The 18106-nt window shown below is 48.0% G+C and overlaps 1 protein-coding gene across 3 annotated transcripts in view; it reads right to left on the reverse strand.

The window, feature by feature from the left end:
• LOC133347936 (alsin-like) overlaps window positions 1-18106 on the reverse strand; it is a 92401-nt gene that overhangs the window by 72688 nt on the left and 1607 nt on the right. For 2 of the 3 annotated variants that reach the window (XM_061560693.1, XM_061560695.1), the window contains exons 2-11: window positions 14651-14814; window positions 12925-13955; window positions 10961-11147; window positions 9543-9720; window positions 8974-9070; window positions 8456-8533; window positions 5438-5587; window positions 3775-3979; window positions 2694-2883; window positions 960-1025 (exon numbers count right to left, since the gene is read on the reverse strand). In XM_061560693.1, the coding sequence (XP_061416677.1) occupies window positions 960-1025; window positions 2694-2883; window positions 3775-3979; window positions 5438-5587; window positions 8456-8533; window positions 8974-9070; window positions 9543-9720; window positions 10961-11147; window positions 12925-13955; window positions 14651-14810 (2342 nt within the window). In that variant the 5' untranslated portion in view covers window positions 14811-14814. The remainder of the gene's footprint in view (window positions 1-959; window positions 1026-2693; window positions 2884-3774; window positions 3980-5437; window positions 5588-8455; window positions 8534-8973; window positions 9071-9542; window positions 9721-10960; window positions 11148-12924; window positions 13956-14650; window positions 14815-18106) is intronic. The other variant, XM_061560694.1, reaches the window with a different exon arrangement.

Raw genomic sequence — 18106 nt, forward strand, 5'->3', positions numbered from 1 at the left:
GAGCCGTACCCCTGGTTCGCCAGCAGTTGGTGGTACAGCAAGGTGGACTAATTTCCATCTGTTCCATCTGTTGGGGATAGAGTGTTGCCTCCTCACAAGTGTCGGTTTTCTTCAGGTGTTTCAGTTTCCTCCCACACGTATAAACCACTCATTAATTGGTCAACAACACCTCAACAGGGGGTGAATTTGTCAATGGCTTCACCCCTTGGCTGCTGCCTTCCCCAGGCCTCCGAGTCATTCTCTCTCTTTGAGAGCGAGCTAATGCTGTGCAGTATGTTACAAGTTAAAATTATTTTTCATTAATTGCACACAGGCTCTAAGACAGTGGTTCCCAGCCTGGGCACTGCAAGGTGTTTTGTGTAATAGCACCATGTCAGTGGTGAGCATACAGAAACTGTCACTGCTGTTGGAATCGCAATACTAAAAATGACAAGTTAATTGAGGTGTGAAAGTGTTTTAGTTTTAAAGGAAAGAAGGTTATTTCTATCAGGTCAATCACAAACTCGCATCTTTTTTTGTTTCTTCAAAATATGTATCGAGGTGAGCAAACTATACCATGACACATTATAGTCTGTTGTATACCTGCACAAATAGGAACAGTCTACTATCCTAATTTGTTCATTATATTGACTGTGCTGTACCTTCACAATTTCAATTATAGACCGTGTACAGTTAACTTCACACGGAATAGGTTATCGCAGCCGATAATGTGAATCATAAGAGAGTTTTGGGTTAGGCCACATGGTGACCTGACCAATTGTGTCATTTGCAACCCTCCACCACCTGACTGTTTCGCTGTATCAGGTGGTCGATGGTTCCTAATATCACGGAATAGGTCAGATATTACATGGCCGAACCCAAAACTCTGTGATGAATAATGTACATTTCACCAGTGTAGGTCCATTAAAATACACAGACATAATGCCATTGTAAAACCACATTTTCCCCACACTACTCACCCGGCTATGCGGGAAATTACTTCAATTCCATCCAACACCAGCAGGTTGGTGAAGGATGAAAAGTACCTGTGCATGACAACATATTTGTCAGGGCCACACAGAGGAGGCAATACAGTCCAATGCCCATGCAGGAAGAGGGACAGGGGATGCACGATACCAAACATGGTAACAACTCAGCACACAAGAGTGACATAAGCAGATTTAAAAAACACTAGATTGCCATAGGGGCGGTGATGTAGCCTAGTGGCCCAGCGGTAGTGCTTTCTGCACTTGTTGCAAAGGTTCAAAGCTCAAATCCAGTGGCCGTCATGATTAACACTGAGAGTCTATTAAATATGCATAAAAATAGCAAGTCCTCGCTTAACATGGGGGTGTTATGGAAAATTGCCCAATAAAGTGAATACAATTTTCCCAAGGAGCAATGGTAAAGGTTGGGATGGCGTTCCAGACTGTAATTTTATTGTTGTTTTTATTTGGCAGTAGAGGTATGCTGTTACATGTGTTCCATTATAAATGTGGTGTTTATAAAGTATTTCTATATGTATATGCTACGCGTGACAGTCATATATTGAAATATAATGTGCGAGAGAGAAATACGGTGAGTGAAAAAGACAAGGAAGTGAGATGACGCTACGCACACAAAGATGCCTCGGAACAAAGAGTGAGGAAGAGGAAGGCACGCTGTTTATCACAGTACGTATTGGTACCACAATATGACAGTGCCAGCTCTCAACATCACCGAACAACGCTGCCAACACTCACGCCACTCAGAAAAGTAGTCCGTCACACACTAGCCTCGTATTATACTGAGTAGTCCATCACACGCTAGACTTGCAATGCAGCGAGTAGTCCATCACGCGCTAGACTCGCATTGTAGTGAGTAGTCCGTCACGAGCTAGATTTGCATGATAGCAAGTAGTCCATCACGTGCTAGACTCGTGTTATAGTGAGTAGTTGCTTTCGCGACCAATATTACCCATAAGAGGTTTTTTGGATTATTTTTGTTTCTCTCCATTTCAATAGATTACGTAATTAGTCTCGGCCAGTAGTAACCAGTTTTGCACAAAACGTCAAAAACTAATATCTGGTACTAAAGATGTATTACCGAAGATATCAACAGAAGGTGTATACCAGATTAATTGCTTCTGTGGCAAATGCTATGTTGGTTAGATGGGACGAATGATCAATATGAGACTAAAAGAACATATGAAATACTCCTAAACACAAATGTCGGCACTGCTGAATTTGCTGATGAGACACTGTCTAGTTTAACACGTGGGCTTTTGCAACCAATATTATCCATAATATAGGAGTTTTTTGGTTATATCGCGTAAATATCAATGTGGTGGCAGGTTTAACGACACATTTATATTTACGCGATCTAACCCAAAAACACGCTATTATGGAGACTGTATGTCTGAATCAAAGGTGCTCAATTATTCACTCCCAGAAGGCCATGGGGCCGTTGGGTTGTATAAAGAATACTTTTATATTTTATACAGATAAACAGATATATGAAGGAGATTGTATACTCTGCTTAGCTGCAGTAGGTCAGAAGACGGCAGAGTCCATGCATTGTTGAGATGCTGATGAGGCCGACAGCATTTACGAGCACAACGCGCATCTCTGCCAATCTCTTGGCCAACCCCCAAATTCTTTGTCGCGATGGGTCCCCTCCCCCCCCTCCCCATCGTTTATGGATCAGGATGAGACACTGCATGTGAAAGTCGTTACTTCTGAAACGTCTGCGTGTGGGTTGCGAGTTGGGAGACGACGAACAGGTCTCCCACGTCGCGCCTGCCGCCCAGGAACGTGCCCAGGCTGGCCCCGTGCTGGCCCAGCAGCCAGCAGGTGCTGCGGAAGGTGTCGACAGCAGCCCGGAAGGCAGCCTCCACCGCGGACCCTCGGAGCGCCGCCACTGCATCTGCATGTGCAGGGGAAGTCCGCCGTGAGCCTCGCACTGCTGCAGGTCGTCTGCCGCATTCGTGCTTTTTTTTAGTTCCTTTATTTATCTACTTCACCGGGGAGATGAAAAAATGAACCCCATCGGGACAGATGAAGCAGCATCGCCTCCCTTGGAACAGGGGGGCGGGGCAGGGGGACGACGACCCGGATCACATCGAGTACAATTTAAGAACATAATATTATTTTAAATGTAACAAATCTAGACTAGATTTGACAATGAGTATCATACAATGTGAAGAAGGCTCAGGTGGAGAGGTTTAGTGACGGGATGAGGCCAGTAGAGTTAATTCTTACAATTTTTTTTAAATGAGCTCAAATGTCAACAGCCGGCGTAGATGGTCGGTTAGCATTGAACGCAAACACCGTAACTCTCCACAGCTCTACAAGTTTTTGGCAAAAGCCTGGTCATAAATTAATTTCCAAACTCGGCAACAGCCGGGATTGAATTTAGATGTAATCGGGAGGTCGAGTGATTCCAGAACCAAGGGCAACAGCTGACAACAATTGTTCCTTAGACTGGTCTACACACGGAACTCTTGATCAAGGTCAATATGTCATAATGACTAAAGCCATCGATGCCTCCACCCACCTTTCCAATGCTCTCTACCCTCCGCCAAATCCCACAGCTGCTGCACATAAGACACACAGCCACCAGCAAGATCTGTCCCGGCAGTCTCCCACTAATATGTTACAAGTTCCGCTCTTCTCCTCGGGTCGCCGGACTCGTGGACACCAGTCCAACACGATTTCCGCAATTGGCCCTCTCCCATTTTGCACACGGGTCCCACCCCAGTGCCTAACGGATGAACGGACGTCATTGAGGAAATCCTCCCGGGCTACTCGGCGTCACCTGAGTTCAGCAGAGGCTTGAGCACGTGAGTCTTGGCTGCTTGCAGCTCGCGGTAGCAGGTGCGCTCCGTAGCCGATAACTCATGCAGGGCAGCCACAAACCCCTCAGGGGCGGCGGCAGCGGTGGCGGAGGAGAAGGAGGGGCCCCCATCCGACAGAGACACGAAGACGTTCCCACTCAGCGACACACTGAACACGTGGCCAACCTGCACAACAAAGTCAAAGTGATTTCCTACTCAAGCGACGACCGGGGCGGTGTGCTCATCCCCTCTCTTTATAGCCCTGAAGCCAGTGGTGAAAATGCCACATTCTCATAGTGTTGGGGGGAGTGATTTTCTCCATGGGACAACCACCGATTACTTTCCCACAAAGTCACATGGGGTGGTGACATGGCCAAGCAGCGGTGCATTCCCTTCTTGCTTCAGAGGTTCACGTTTCGAATCCGGCAGGTCACCCTAGTTAACACTGCAGGTGCATTAACCATAAATACGTGCTATCTGCTTCGCAGATCTCCTGACATCATTCGATACGAGTAGGCTATTGTATGCCGGCGTCATTATACATAGCAATCACTGCCCCCTTCTGCCAGACTAATGTCTGTTTGCAGGCCAGGTGCTGAGTCACATTGTGCCACACAGGGCAGCTGCTTATATAAAACACTTTGAGTTGCAGAGGAATTTAACCGTCATGTAAATGCAACAATTACGATTACAAGGAGACCCTTGAACATCGTTGGGATTACGTTCTTGGACGACTCAGCCTGAAATGGGTACCTGGTGTGGTGTATAAACATCACCACTGGAGAAACAAAGGCAACCAGGCATGGTGCTGGCTACCCACCCCCCCCCCCCCCCCGTGTGCCACAGTGCTTGCTAACAGAACTTGCCCCAACAGTCTGTTAAGATTTTCTGGATAAGATCGCGTGAATATATAAATGTGTCATTAAACCCGCCACCACCCGACATAGCCAATTAGTAAGGTTTGTCACGTAAACAGAATATGCCAATTCTTTACTAGTACAGCACGCCGGTGTGTTGGAAAGCAAAGCCACAACAGTTACAATCTGAGTACGAAGTTTTGCCAGTAATTACAACTAGCTTTATCAGGCGACAGCCTGATTTGTGGAGAAATCCTCCTGTTTAGTTCCTTAAATAGAGGCGGGTTGATGTGATATCACTTGTGAGCCCTTCTTGATGGAAGTGGGGGGGGGGTTAATGAATTCATAGAAATAGCAATGGATATATTTATATGACAATCAACCTACATTATACGTGCGCATTATGCAAGCCCATTGATCTTGTACCTCCTGTCGATTGTGTGCACTAAAATAGAAGTACCTGTTATTGTTCAAAGGTATTTAAACAATATATAATTTGACGATTCGCTTCCGGGGGGGGGGGGGGGTCTTTGTCCGCAAGATGGTTGCATAGCAAAGGTTGAGGTACCACTGCCTGCCTGGTGTCCCATGTCCACCCCGAACCACGGTATCAGCCACAGATATGGCACTTCTGTGCACAATACATTGATAGGTCGAAACAACATGAACAATAAACCTGCAATATTCAAGTAACTCCTGTATCATCAAAAACTTTGTACAGTTTTTTTTTTGTAATTCTTATTCCACGTTGTGTTGCACGAGGTATAGTTATTGTCTGTTCATGCACCTGCTCTGGTACGGGGATGACGGCAACGCTCGCAAGTGTGGGCTCCCCTCCCACGTGGAATAGCCGTGGGCAGTGTCCAGGCCCGTCGCAGAGTAGCAGGGAGCCAAAGTCTCCAGCCGAGATGTCCCAAACCGCTTGGGCAGGTGGGCCCTGCTCACCCACAACCACGCACGGCCGTAGTTCAGGGACGTGCATACTGCCGGGACTCCCAGCAGAATCAGGAAGTGCGGCAAAAATTCAACATCAAAGGCTCGTTGCTGTAGCTAAGACTGCACACGCAAAGACACAGGTGAACGTTGTGGATGCAAACATATAAAACGACGTTCTCGCTAAAACGGGAATAATACGGAGCTAACTCAGGCACTTTCCCATTGACTAATCATGCAGCAGATGCCACCCTTAACGTGTACTGGAATATGCTCAGCAAACTGAAGCGCATCCAGCTGGGAGAGGAAGTGAGCTCATCTTGCACCCTGAATAGCGGGTATCCCCAGGGATCTTGAAACACAAATTTCTTTCAAACTGCTTTTTTGTGTTTAGTATATTGTCCTTCCCCCGCACCTCCAATTAGCACAGTTGGCTACGTACGGCACGAAATAAGTAAAAAATGCATACATACATTAGCACGGTTGGCTACGTACCGTGCGAAAGAAGTTCAAAATAAATACATCTGTGCTCACTGATGCTCTTCAACCTGTACACGGGAGATACGCCACGGGCATCGTCCCACAAGGTAAAGTAGGTGGACGACGAGGCTCCGTCTGCACAAGCTTACAGTGGGCTGGAGGCCACACTAAACTGTGACCTCAACACCATGGAGGAGTACTTCCGAAATGACCCCAAGTAAATCGATTGTCTTGGTGTTTCATGTCAACAACAGTGCAGACGCCACACTTGGCGAATGTCTTGCAGCAGAAAAGGTGCGACGTAACCCGATGCCGACCGATCTTGGCATGACAACTGACCGCACACAAACTTTTAATGAACACCTAAAAAAAAAGTCTGCCAGTAAAACTAAGATGAGGTTGAACTGCATTAAAAAATCATACGATACGAGCTGGGGGCAGATGCCTCGGTGCTTTGAACATCGACCACTGCCTGAGTGTACTTGGGAGTACTCATCAATACCCAATTGACCACCGCGATGCAAACTACCACGTATGTGTAATAACACTCTGGAAACAGCGTGTGGAATCGGTCCTTTTGTTTACTTTCCTCAGTTCATAAGCACTCTCCGTTGCTGGCAGGCAACGGGAAGTGGGCAGACAGATTGCAAGAGATGCACCGCCACGTGGCACTCGGAGCCCCGCTCGCGCGTGGCCCCTCTCTCTCTTCGTTCCTTGTCTGACCCCGTGTCCCTCGGCTCTTCCCTTATTTAATGCCTGGGTCACGTGGTATGCTCCAGCCAATCCTTAATAGCCTGCGCTGAATGTTCCAGATTCCTCCATCAACTCCCAGGACCACGCCCCTGACTTGTCTTCCCATTGGCTGAGGCCAAGAGCAGCAGAACCAATCATCCTAGCTGACATCCCTCGATCACGCCAGGGCCATGCTCCCAGGCTCTCCCCCCATTAGCTGTAGAGCAGGACCGGCAGAGCCAATCACCTCGTGAGCCGGACATAGGCTCTCATTACATATGTTTAAATCTACGCCATTGCCTTGGCTTCTTATGCTATATAATATCGCACCACCAAATATTCACTGCGATGGCTGCAATGCTCCGTGAACTAAAAATGACCCAAACCATTCAATCAACCACGATCTGAACAACATCCCACACCCACGGCTGAGATACAGAACTCCGTTATTTTGGAAGCACGCGGCACAAACTCGGCGTGACACGAACTTCAGCAGTATAACGTTGCGAACCAACTTGTGGGCTTCAAGAAAGGTGCCCAACATGCACCTGCTCACCAAGCCATACCAACCAGACAGCACAGTTAAAATCTTCCAGAGAAACAATGGGATCTGCACAAACTGCAAAAGATGCGGTGGACAGCTAATGCGCAAGTGTAACATAAAAAAGACTCTACTGTGTGCAACTGCAGCAACAAACACAAAACCATCCACCACACAACTTCGCACCGACCCAAACGTAATCTTGAAGGTGGTGTGTGTATCTGCAATTGAATGACTAAATCACTCGGTTAACTTAATAGTTGCTTTTCGTTGGTCGTATGTAATTATCAAAATAGAAACGGCAATTGTTTATTTTGGACGTAGCGCCCTCCCCTTTATGCCGAGGCATCTCAGGAGCGCTTTAGATCTCATCTCAACGTATCAAGGGAACCCCCAGTGGCAGTTGTCCCCATGGACAAAATGCGACTCGGCACCTGGTCAGAAAGTGGACACGAGTACCGTCAGCAGAGGACGACTGCTGCTGTGCGTGCGATCCCAACCGAGTAATCCTGCATCGTAATTTTGTTTTTATTCGGCAAACACGGACCATGACACCGGCACAAAATCGTGCGCTCGTTTTAGAATGGCAGGGGATAATTAACGTCCACTCTGGCAGAGCAGCAGACGGCACGTGTTCATTTACGGTTAACGTACCCCAGTGTTAGTGTGTGTATGTGTGTTGAACTTCTTTCGCACCATATGCTGCCAACCATGTTCATCGGAAGTGAGGGGGAAAGGCAACAAACTAACCACAAAGAGCCGCTGTAAAGAAATAAGTTTTCAATCTAAATGATTTAAAAGTGCATAGCTCCAGTGGCTTCCCAATATCGGAAGAGTGTTCCAGCCGGCCGCAGAAGCGTGTCCGAAAGCGCGCGATGCGGTGACCGTCTTTGTTCGATGGCTAGCCAAAAACCGCTGCTGCTGCTGCTGCGAGGATGACCGGAATCCGCGTGATGATGATTTATGCTCCTTGACAAGATCAGCAAGGCATTGTGGTTTCATTAGTAGCGAGCGCTCTGTGCAACCATGCTAGCGCTGGTCCACGGCATCGCCGCATCCGGCACAATGCTCAGACAAAGGGCATAGCAGCCGTGAGCCTCAGGGCTGGCGGCGAGTTACCATGAGCAAGCGGGGCAACGGCGGAGAGGAGCTCGCGTGGCCACGATGACCCCGAGAGTTACAGCCCCACAACCAAACCTGTATTCCCACAGACACACATTTCAACAAGCTCGTGATCATTTTCCGTTTCATATTTTAAAAGCAAAAAGCAATGTTACTCGCCCCACATGGACTCCAAAGAAATGTATTTAACACATAAAAGGTGTGCACTGTATACAAGCCTTATGCAAACCATAAGCTCAAAAGAACTGCACGTGGAGATATCTTTCTGTTATGGTGGGGTTTCTCGTCATTTATAGATTTGAATTTCGGACCAAATGGGTTGCCACCTGTCCTGTTTTCGCCAGTATTTACAACCAGCATCATCAGGCGGCAGCAAGAGTTGTGGAGAAATCCTCATATATTTACGTAATCTAACTCAAATAACCTATATTACGGATAATATTGGTCGCGAAAGCCTACTAATGCGTTAAACCAGTTAGGACATATGTTGAGCCGTGACGGAGCGTGCTAGAAACCTGTCCCGTGCTGGTGAGAGCCATGGAGTGATAACCTCCAGCCACCACCTTCACCGTCTCCTGTCCGCTCAGCGTCTTCACACACTCGGCCTCTGCCCTGCTCCCAAACAAAAAACCGAAAGCATCAGTCGCCACGGGCAGTCCACGTAATAATAATAAGAGTTTAGCCAGCGATGACTTAAGATGCACTTAACAATGCTGCAGAGATTTACAATTTCCGATCCAATCGTGGTATCATCATAAATCATGCCAACGCTGGGCCACACGGCCGCCCAGCTGTAGCTTAGCCGCTTGAGATCAACGTTAGGCAGTGGTACGGCATGGCGGTAACACATAAACTGCTTGTTGCAGAGGCTCGTGGTCATAATCTGGCAGGCCGCGTTGGTTATCGCCGCAGGCACTTTAACCGTCAAATACATTTTGACACGCCTCCATATAGGAATGTGAATTTCTGCCGCTGGCTGAAGTGTTATAAACATAAGGTGAGCACTGCTTCAATGCTCAACCGAGCAGGAAATCACGTTGGGCACTGCCGACTTTCGACGGAGAGCCTGACCGGTAATTCTCACCTGGGGTTGAAGTCTCCAAGGCCCAACTGGCCCTCGAGCCCACGGCCCCAGCTCCACAGCTCGGTCTGCAGGCACGGCAGACTTGAGGCCCACTCGGCCTCGGGGGAGCTGGGCAATGTTGCGGGGCCCGGCCGGGCGCCCTCTCTGCTGTCATCGGCCTTTCTTGCAAAGCGTGACACTGACACAGGATGCATTCCGCATTAAACTATTTTTTATTTTACGAGTTAAGGGGCCACTTAGCTACGTAGTACCTCTGTTTCAGAAGCGACCTGGCTATCGCAAATGATAGCTGAACGAAGTGGCTTATCTTCTTGGTTCTTTCGGTAAAGTCACGTAGAAGGGAAGTAATAAAATAATAAAAATAAAACATAATAAAATAATTCTCACGACGTTTCGGCCACAACGCAAGCAGCCGTCCGCAGGTGAAGACCAGGTCTTGGGCCGTGGGGAGGGGTCTCGGGTGAGGAGGAGCGTGGAGGCGGATGAGGACGGCTGCTTCCAATGCCCGTCTCGGCAATCATCCCTCAAGATGCCATTATCCGCTTAAGATGGCAATACACGCAAAATAGTAATATATGAAAGTTATAATTGCTAATAATTAATCTTAACTTTGAGAACTGGTAGGGGTTCTGAACATGGGGACCGCATTTTTCTTCTACTTGTTTACCCAGGGGAGTCTTACTGAGCCCCAATATTTTTCCAAGAGGCTCTCGCCAAGTTTTCACGGAAGGGGGGCGATGTTGCTGCTGTATGTAATCCGAATTGAGTAATTTGCAGGTAGTTACATTTGTTTCAGTGCCGCAGCGACAAGATATTAACTACCTCGCTTGGTATACATGAGGTCGTAGGTTCAATCCTGACACCTGTATATTTGTAGTTTGCATGTTCTCCCCATGGTCGTGCGGATATGTCTCCCGGTCCTCCGGTTTTTCCCTCCACATTTAGAAACGTGTTTAGAATATTTGCTGCTATAAATTTCCACGTGATAAGCCACTTCGTTGAGCTAGCAAGGTCGCTTCTGAAAATTAGCTAATTCGGAGCGAAACTCGGAATGGTGTATGGATAGCAGAAACACCCATCAGCCGCATGGACGTGAATTGCTTTCAGGGCTCTCCTTTGTCCAAACCCCCAACTCCCTCCCCCTCTCACACACCCTCTTCACTATCACCCCCCCTCCCGTGATCTGTTGATGAAACAAATCAGTCGAGACACCGATGTGGCAGCAAGAGAAGTTTATGCGAAGGCAGTCAAAAGAGGTCACACGTATGGCGCAACGCTCCTTCACTGACTATGCGCGATGAAGGAATATCCCCCCCCCCCCTTCCCAGGTTTCCCTCGTCAGGTTATACTCTCCCCAGTTATCCCCTCCCCATTTAAAACAAAAACTATATCTTTCATGCAAGTCCAAGGGAGCGTACCGTGGGCCAGGCCCTGAACCAGGCCGGGCAGGGAGAGGCGGCGCGAGCACTCCTCACGTACAGCGCGCACGTCCACCAGGCTCAGGCACTTGCGCCCGCCGCCCTCGCCCTCCTCCGCCTCCACGCTCCTCACCCGAGACCCCTCCCCACGGCCCAAGCTGCACGTCTCCACCTCAACGGCCCGGCTCTGGCACAACGAGCAGGTGACAAGTGAAGTAGTAGTTTGTTTTTGATAAGAGTGCGCAACGTCTCGAAGCGATTAAGCACCTCACATCGCATCTCGGGTTGGTCACGGGGCGGCCCAGCGGTAGCGCGTTCACCGCTCCTTGCTCGGGTTCATGGTTCGAATCCAGCGGCCGCCCTTGTTTATACAGCAGATGTATTACTCGTAAAAAAAATAAGTCTGGTCTGCTTCACAGTAGACATTAAAAGATCCCGTGATGTCTCTCACAAGAGGAGGGAGGCTATTGTGTGTTTGTGCAAAGTGAAACTTACCTGTGAGCTGAAACAATAATTGTCATACACTATGGGAACCTCATTTGCCAGAAAAAATATAATTGGTTTTTTACCCTTCTATCTGGCAACAAAACTGACACCTTTTTACAAGGAGTCATGTTTGCATAGACCGCAATACCTGCAGTCAATAATTGTCATGTTTACACTGGTAAATGTGACAATTCCAGCCTCATTCAGACACAGAGCTGCTTCAACATGGATTGATCTCCCAGATACGCTAAACTCTGCCAGTCTCATCCTATTTAAATCTGTTAATTAAAACTCACCCGCACAACACTTGTTACAGCTGGAGAACATTCTACATTCATCAACACTGTGGTCGAATACATTTACATATATATTTATGTGTGCAAGTGTTCGACTTTATGTGACATTCATTGTATATATGCATACTGTATAAGTTACATGTTGCTAGGTGTTTGTGTTAATTGACACCTTGGACACTCTTACAAGTGAGATGTTCGATCTCAAGGGCTTTTCCACGCGAAATATTTTAATATTAATAAAAAACACATTACCTTTCAAACTGACTCAAGTGCTCCCTCCCTCTCAATAAACACAAACGCCTCCTCATCCGGGTCACTCTTTCAAATGAGCCAGTCTCGTTGTTTCTCAAGTTCTTACTAGGTTAAAAAAGCGTACATCCTCCAGGATGCGTACGCCCGTCTACTCTGTAGAGCGTCATGAGAACGCTGTTACATATCTTCACTAAATTAAGTCTGAACCGTGCTGCACCCTAAACCAGAACCGTGCTGCACCGTACGTGCTTGGGAGCCCGCCAATCGGCCCAGCGGTAACGCGTTCACACGCTTGCCGTAGAGCAGTGTTTTTTAACCTTTATTGCAGCCTTGCACCCCTTTTGTTCTCAATCATTAAAACATGTATAATGTTAATAATTACATCGGTTTGATGATACAAAGTAGTTGAACCTACGTGCCCGTGCTTAATTTGTGTTTCTATGATTTACCTTCTAAAAAATCTGCCCATGTTCCGGTCCCCCAGAAAGGGCATGCACCCCGTGTTAAGAACCATCGCTGTAGAGGTTCACGATTCAAGCCCAGAGCCCACCCGGGTTAATGCTGCGGCTTCTGTTGATCATGAACACACGCAACGCACCGTCTCCTTCTCAATGGCGCTGTGTGCTAAATAAGGCGGCCATTGTGCACGCTGCTATCATGGGCCGCATTTGCCAAAGTCGAAAAATGACACGACGTGTCACTCAATTGGGATCACGCAGAAAAAATCATCGCCCACTACTGGCAGCCTAATGTCCACTCGCAGGCCGGGTGCAGAGTCACCTTGTGCACATAAAGACAGCTGCCACTGGGGGTGCCCCTTCAAATGTTTGAGATGAGATGTCAAGTGCTTCGAGACACCCCGGCATAAAGGGCGAGAAAATCAAACACAACTAGTTATCATCATCATCATAATCATCGTTACGCTTGTACCTGTGACTCTAAGATGTCCTCAGCCATTTGCACTGGGACCTTGCTCTCCTCGGGCAGAGAGCTATCATGGTGGGCACGAACGACACCCCTCTCAGTCTCGCCGCCGCACTGATTGGATGCCGTCACTGCTTCCGACGCGAGGCAGTGGTGCTCGTCGGAAATGACCACGTGGTCCGCTGCGTCAGTCATGGTCACCAACAGTTGCCTGCAGTGGGCACACGTGTCGGGCTCGGGGCCGGCCACCGCTGCCGCTGCCGCCACTGTACTCCGTGCTCGCCGTGCCAGCGCGAGACAGTGCTGCGCCCCGCACGCCACCTGCACCACACAGACGGCGCGCAGTGCCTCTACCACACGCGGCGGCACCACCGCCGCCATGCCGCTGCCACAGTCACCGCCGCCGCTCCTGCCCGGCACACCGCCCCACTCCCACGCTTCTCCGCGAAGCGAGAGGGCCAGCGTGAAGGCGTCCCCGCAGGCCAGCTGGGCCACGTCGGCCAGCGGCGGTGCCTCTCTGCCAGGGCCCGCTTCGAACGTGGGCACCGGAGCGGGACTGCCGATGGCGTCGGGCGCGCTCCTGCCACACTGGCCGTGGGTGTTGCACCCCCACATGAAGGGCACTCCGCCCGAGCACACAGCGCCGCAGTGGGTCCGCCCCACCGCAACGCTCAGGACGACCTTCCCGAGCAAGGCCCTCATCGGGGCGATGTCCCACGCGTCGGCACCGTCCGTAGGCCCAGGCTGCTGACAATCCTCTGACGGTTCAGAGGCTGGATTGGCTGAAGCGGTGCTGTCCTCCTCTACTTGTGTCTTGGCATTTTCGGGAGCGACTGCTGCTGTGTGCAGGTTTACGTCCAATGAGCCGAGTTGTGTTCCGCTTGGCGGAACGTCAGTGTTGTCTGCAGAGCTAGAGTCCGACGATCGCGGATATTTTTCTCTGAGGTTTCTCGTGGCTTCTTCTCGAGGGGTTAACGTGGAATCCTCATCTCCTTCCAAACCCTGGGTCACATTTTTGAGAAAGAAAACCTCACCAGCTGGAGAAAAAAAAAACAGATACACAGGTAACAGAAAAATGTAATATTAAAATATAATGGGGCAATCTGGAAAATAGTCATTTTCTAAACGTCATATTATTTTTATTATCAGGCTTGTTTAACCAGAAAAGCCTCATGAGTAGCAAGACTCATTTTCAAGAGGGTCTTATCAAGTTTTCGTAGTGGGCAACATTTCTCTGTGTAATCCCCATTGAGTAATTTTTGTGGTTTATTTTCCAAATTGGGACCCACGACAACAGCAGTGGCTTACTCTTGCGAGTTGCATCAAGGGATCTATGAAGCAGACGCCATTTAGTATTTGTTGGCTCTTCCACACCGCTGCAATAGCCAGAACAGCCGCTGGATTTGAACCGCAAACATCTGCGACAAGTGGTGAATGTGCTGCAGCTGGGCCATTCCATGGCCCCAAGTCTGTGCAAGGTAATAATAACGTTTTTAATTATTGAGATATTTGGCCAACGCAGGAGCAAAGCGCAGAACATGGCGAAAAGGATGTCATGGCACACTAGGGGGGTGGTGGCCAGCACCACACTAGGTTATCTTTGTCTCCCGAATGCTGATGTTCACACGCAGGCTCTCACTCGTACTCCGCAGAAAATGAGCTATGTAGCCCAGTGGGCTTTATCTGGTAAAATAAAAATACTAAATGAAAAAAATAGGAAGCATTGCGGCACCTGTGGTGAGCAGGAGGCCGTGCTGCGTGCTGATGAGGGCCTGCTGCACAGGCTGGCGGATGAGCGGTGCCCCGAGTGCTTGTGGCACGAACTCTCCATCATGACGACGCCACCGCCGCCACACGAACACGAGTCCACAGCCAGCAGCCGGCTCCTCCATGGCACTGGGGCACCATGCACACAAACACACAACATTGCATGGCCTGGCTCAATCAATCTATAAAACTACAAACATCATTTTTTATCAAATAAAGCGCACTGAGCTATGTCGCTCTTTTTCAAAGGTAACCTGGCCACAATTGATAGCTCAACGAAGTGGCTTATCATCACGTGGAAATTTACAGTGTCCAAATACTCTAAATGCATATTGATTATAAATGTTGAGGGAAAAACCAGGGGACCTGGAGAAAAATCAAAGCGACTACAGGGAGAAAGACATGTAAACTCAAAATATACAGGCGTCAGGGTCGGAATCAAACCCACGACCTCCTGCATACCAGGCGAGGGAGATAACATCTCGCCACCGTGGCACCAATTACTGTCATTCATCTGGCTACGGAGACACTGAAGAAGTTTGGTTTTCTTTCCCTTGCCAAAACCTCCTTTGCTTGATGCTGGTGGCTCTGCTGCACGCGGCCTGCAATATCGCACTGTTGCAATCAGCAAACGTTGGTGGATCATGTAAGATACTCGTGCAACACCCAAATCAGTTGCGGCTGCGAGGCAGCCATCTCCTGGCTTGCCGGGGTATGGCAGTGCAGCAAGTGGGTGAATTTCGATATTTATTACTAGCTTCTTTGCCTATCCTAGGACGGACCTGTAAATTACGAAAAAAATGAGCAGAGTATAATTGTATCTTGTGTAAATTGAATGGCAGTGAATCTTGAACGAAAGTATGTCATAAAACACTTCACTGCATTTCACTGTAGCACTGTATATAACTGCTCTGATACTTTATTCTCTTCTGCTTTCGGTCGCTGGGGTTCAAAGAAATTGGATTGCAATACAATATCTGGAAAATCACCAAGAAATGTCTATTTAACCAAAATGTAGTAGCATACATTTTGAATTTTTTTTTATCTCAAGTGCTGAAGAAAAATATAATGACTCCAAATCCACTTAGTTTCTGCGTAGAATTATTTATTAGATTCACTTTCAATAAAGAAACATGAAAATTAAAGCGAATTTGCATGGAGCTCCCCCCTCATCAATAATCATAAGCTGATGACGGCATTCATGTGGACCCTGCCCCCACCCCCTCATTAATAATTATGAGCGGATGACGTCACTCCACATGGAGCTCCCCCCCCTCATCAATAATCATGGTACGATGACGTCACTCATGTGGACCCGGCCCCACCCCCTCATTAATAACCATGAGCAGGTCATTCTTTTCGATTGAATATTTTAGATTAACTGCAATACACCCGTCCTTGGACAGGCTGTAGGCTACTTTGATCATAATTTAGAAGAAAAAATTAGACTTGCCTTTTGTTTCAAGTGCTGAAGAAATAAATAAAGACACCAAATACACTTTGTTTTCTGCATATAAATATTGATTTGATTACATTTCAATAAAGAAACGTCAAGTTTAAAGCGAATTTGCGTAAAAATAAGTATTTCCTATCGACCTGCGTGAGTGTAAAAATCCACCCGCTCATGATTATTTTATTATTGACGGGGTGGGGTGCAGCATGTGGAGTGACGTCACGCACGCGACACACATTTCTGGGCTATTATAGTAGTACTATCTGTACGGGGATTAAATGTGATCCCCTCGCACACGTGGGTTTTCTCCGAGTACCCCGGTTTCCTCTCGCGTGTATAAATACTTGTCATTCATGGAGTGCTTGTTGGCGCCAGCTCTGGCTGCCTTCCCGCTCGCCTTTGGTTTCCCATGCCTCTGACTCAAAGAACAACTGAGCGTGTCACAAATTTGTATTTTTACTTTCATTAACTCCAGACAACTAATACTGTTATCCAAAGCAGAAATTCGGCCTAATCTGGGATACCATTGCCCTATCTGCAGTGCAGCACCCAGCTCCTACCTCACTGCACTCGATATACTTTTACATTGAGCAATAAAGGAAATTAATGATGCAGCACTCACTGATCAATCCACCCACTCGCTCTCTGGTAGTCAATCGCCTCGTAATCGCTCTTCCATTGATACAACATTGTTACAATTTCCATGAACTTCCATGAACTTCACGCGTTAATTCCTCCACCTGTTGAAACTATTAAAAACTATTGAGGACTTTGTCTACCAGACTGACTTTCAATCCACACTCACTGTTTTCAACCACCGCACTGCAGATCACAACATCACACTCGCCCACTCACCCACTTATTCACTCACCCACTCACCACACTACAGGTCACCTCACATCTCTCCGCTTCTTCTCTCGCCACTGCTGCACTGTGGAATTCCATCCTATTTCTTTTCCCAAGCTCTAACAATAACATTGCTCTATTTATATGCTACACAAGAGTGTAGCGTATAAGTGCTACACTCTTATCTTTACCCGCACCTACTGGACATCTGTGAAGAAGAGCTTCATACGTCATCGGATTCCTCTAGTATAAATAAAGATTCCAATTCTGATTCCAACTTTGAAAGTGCTGTGTGTTGCTGGCTAACTTACTTTCGGGACTGTACTCAATAACTGTGTTGAAAAAAAATTAACACTCACAGGTAGTGCAATGACATAACGAAACCAACACTTGTCTTATTAGTGCAACATTAGACCCTCGTGCAAAACAAAATATGTGTGGGTGTTGTCATTGTGCATTGGATGGAAAAGTGCACCGTTTGCAAAGTATAAATTCTCCTCGGGTCAAGTATTTTTAAGAGTGTAAGTCCAGCAGTGGAAGTGGGCCGGTGTATGCCAGCATTCCACATCGGAACTTCTCACCAACCATGTGCGTATCAGCACTCTTCAGACCAGTTCCTATTCCTCCACAACGATTTTCAGCAGAGGGGAAACGACCCAGAGTATGAGTCTGTGATGGTGTGTAGGTGAGCCTCAACTGAGTACCCAGAGGGGTGTGTAAACATCACCACCAGAGAGACAAAGGCAGTCGGGCGTGGAGCTGGCCCCCCACCCCTTCGTGTGCCATGCCGGCCTTCACAGGTGCTCATGAACAGCACTTGCCCCTAAAGTCTGTTAAGGCTATACGGGATATCTTTGTCTTTTTGTGTGAGAAGTGCAACTACCTAAAGGGGGCAGTAGTGCAATGGTTAGCGTGCTGCGCTACAAACTCAGGAGACCCTAGTTCGATTCCACCTCACGGAAACCAACACCGGTGACAATTATCTGAACCAGTCCTGACCTCCCCTAGGTCGACTCTGCCTTAAATGAGTTCCTGGTGCGATGTGTAAACATCGCCACTTGGGAGAAAGAGGCGACCGGGTATGGTGCTGGACACCAACCCACAAGTAATGCCTCTGTCAGT

The sequence above is a fragment of the Lethenteron reissneri genome, chromosome 26 (assembly GCF_015708825.2).
Source record: "Lethenteron reissneri isolate LAM-NWPU_2019-01 chromosome 26, ASM1570882v1, whole genome shotgun sequence".
NCBI lineage: Eukaryota > Metazoa > Chordata > Hyperoartia > Petromyzontiformes > Petromyzontidae > Lethenteron > Lethenteron reissneri.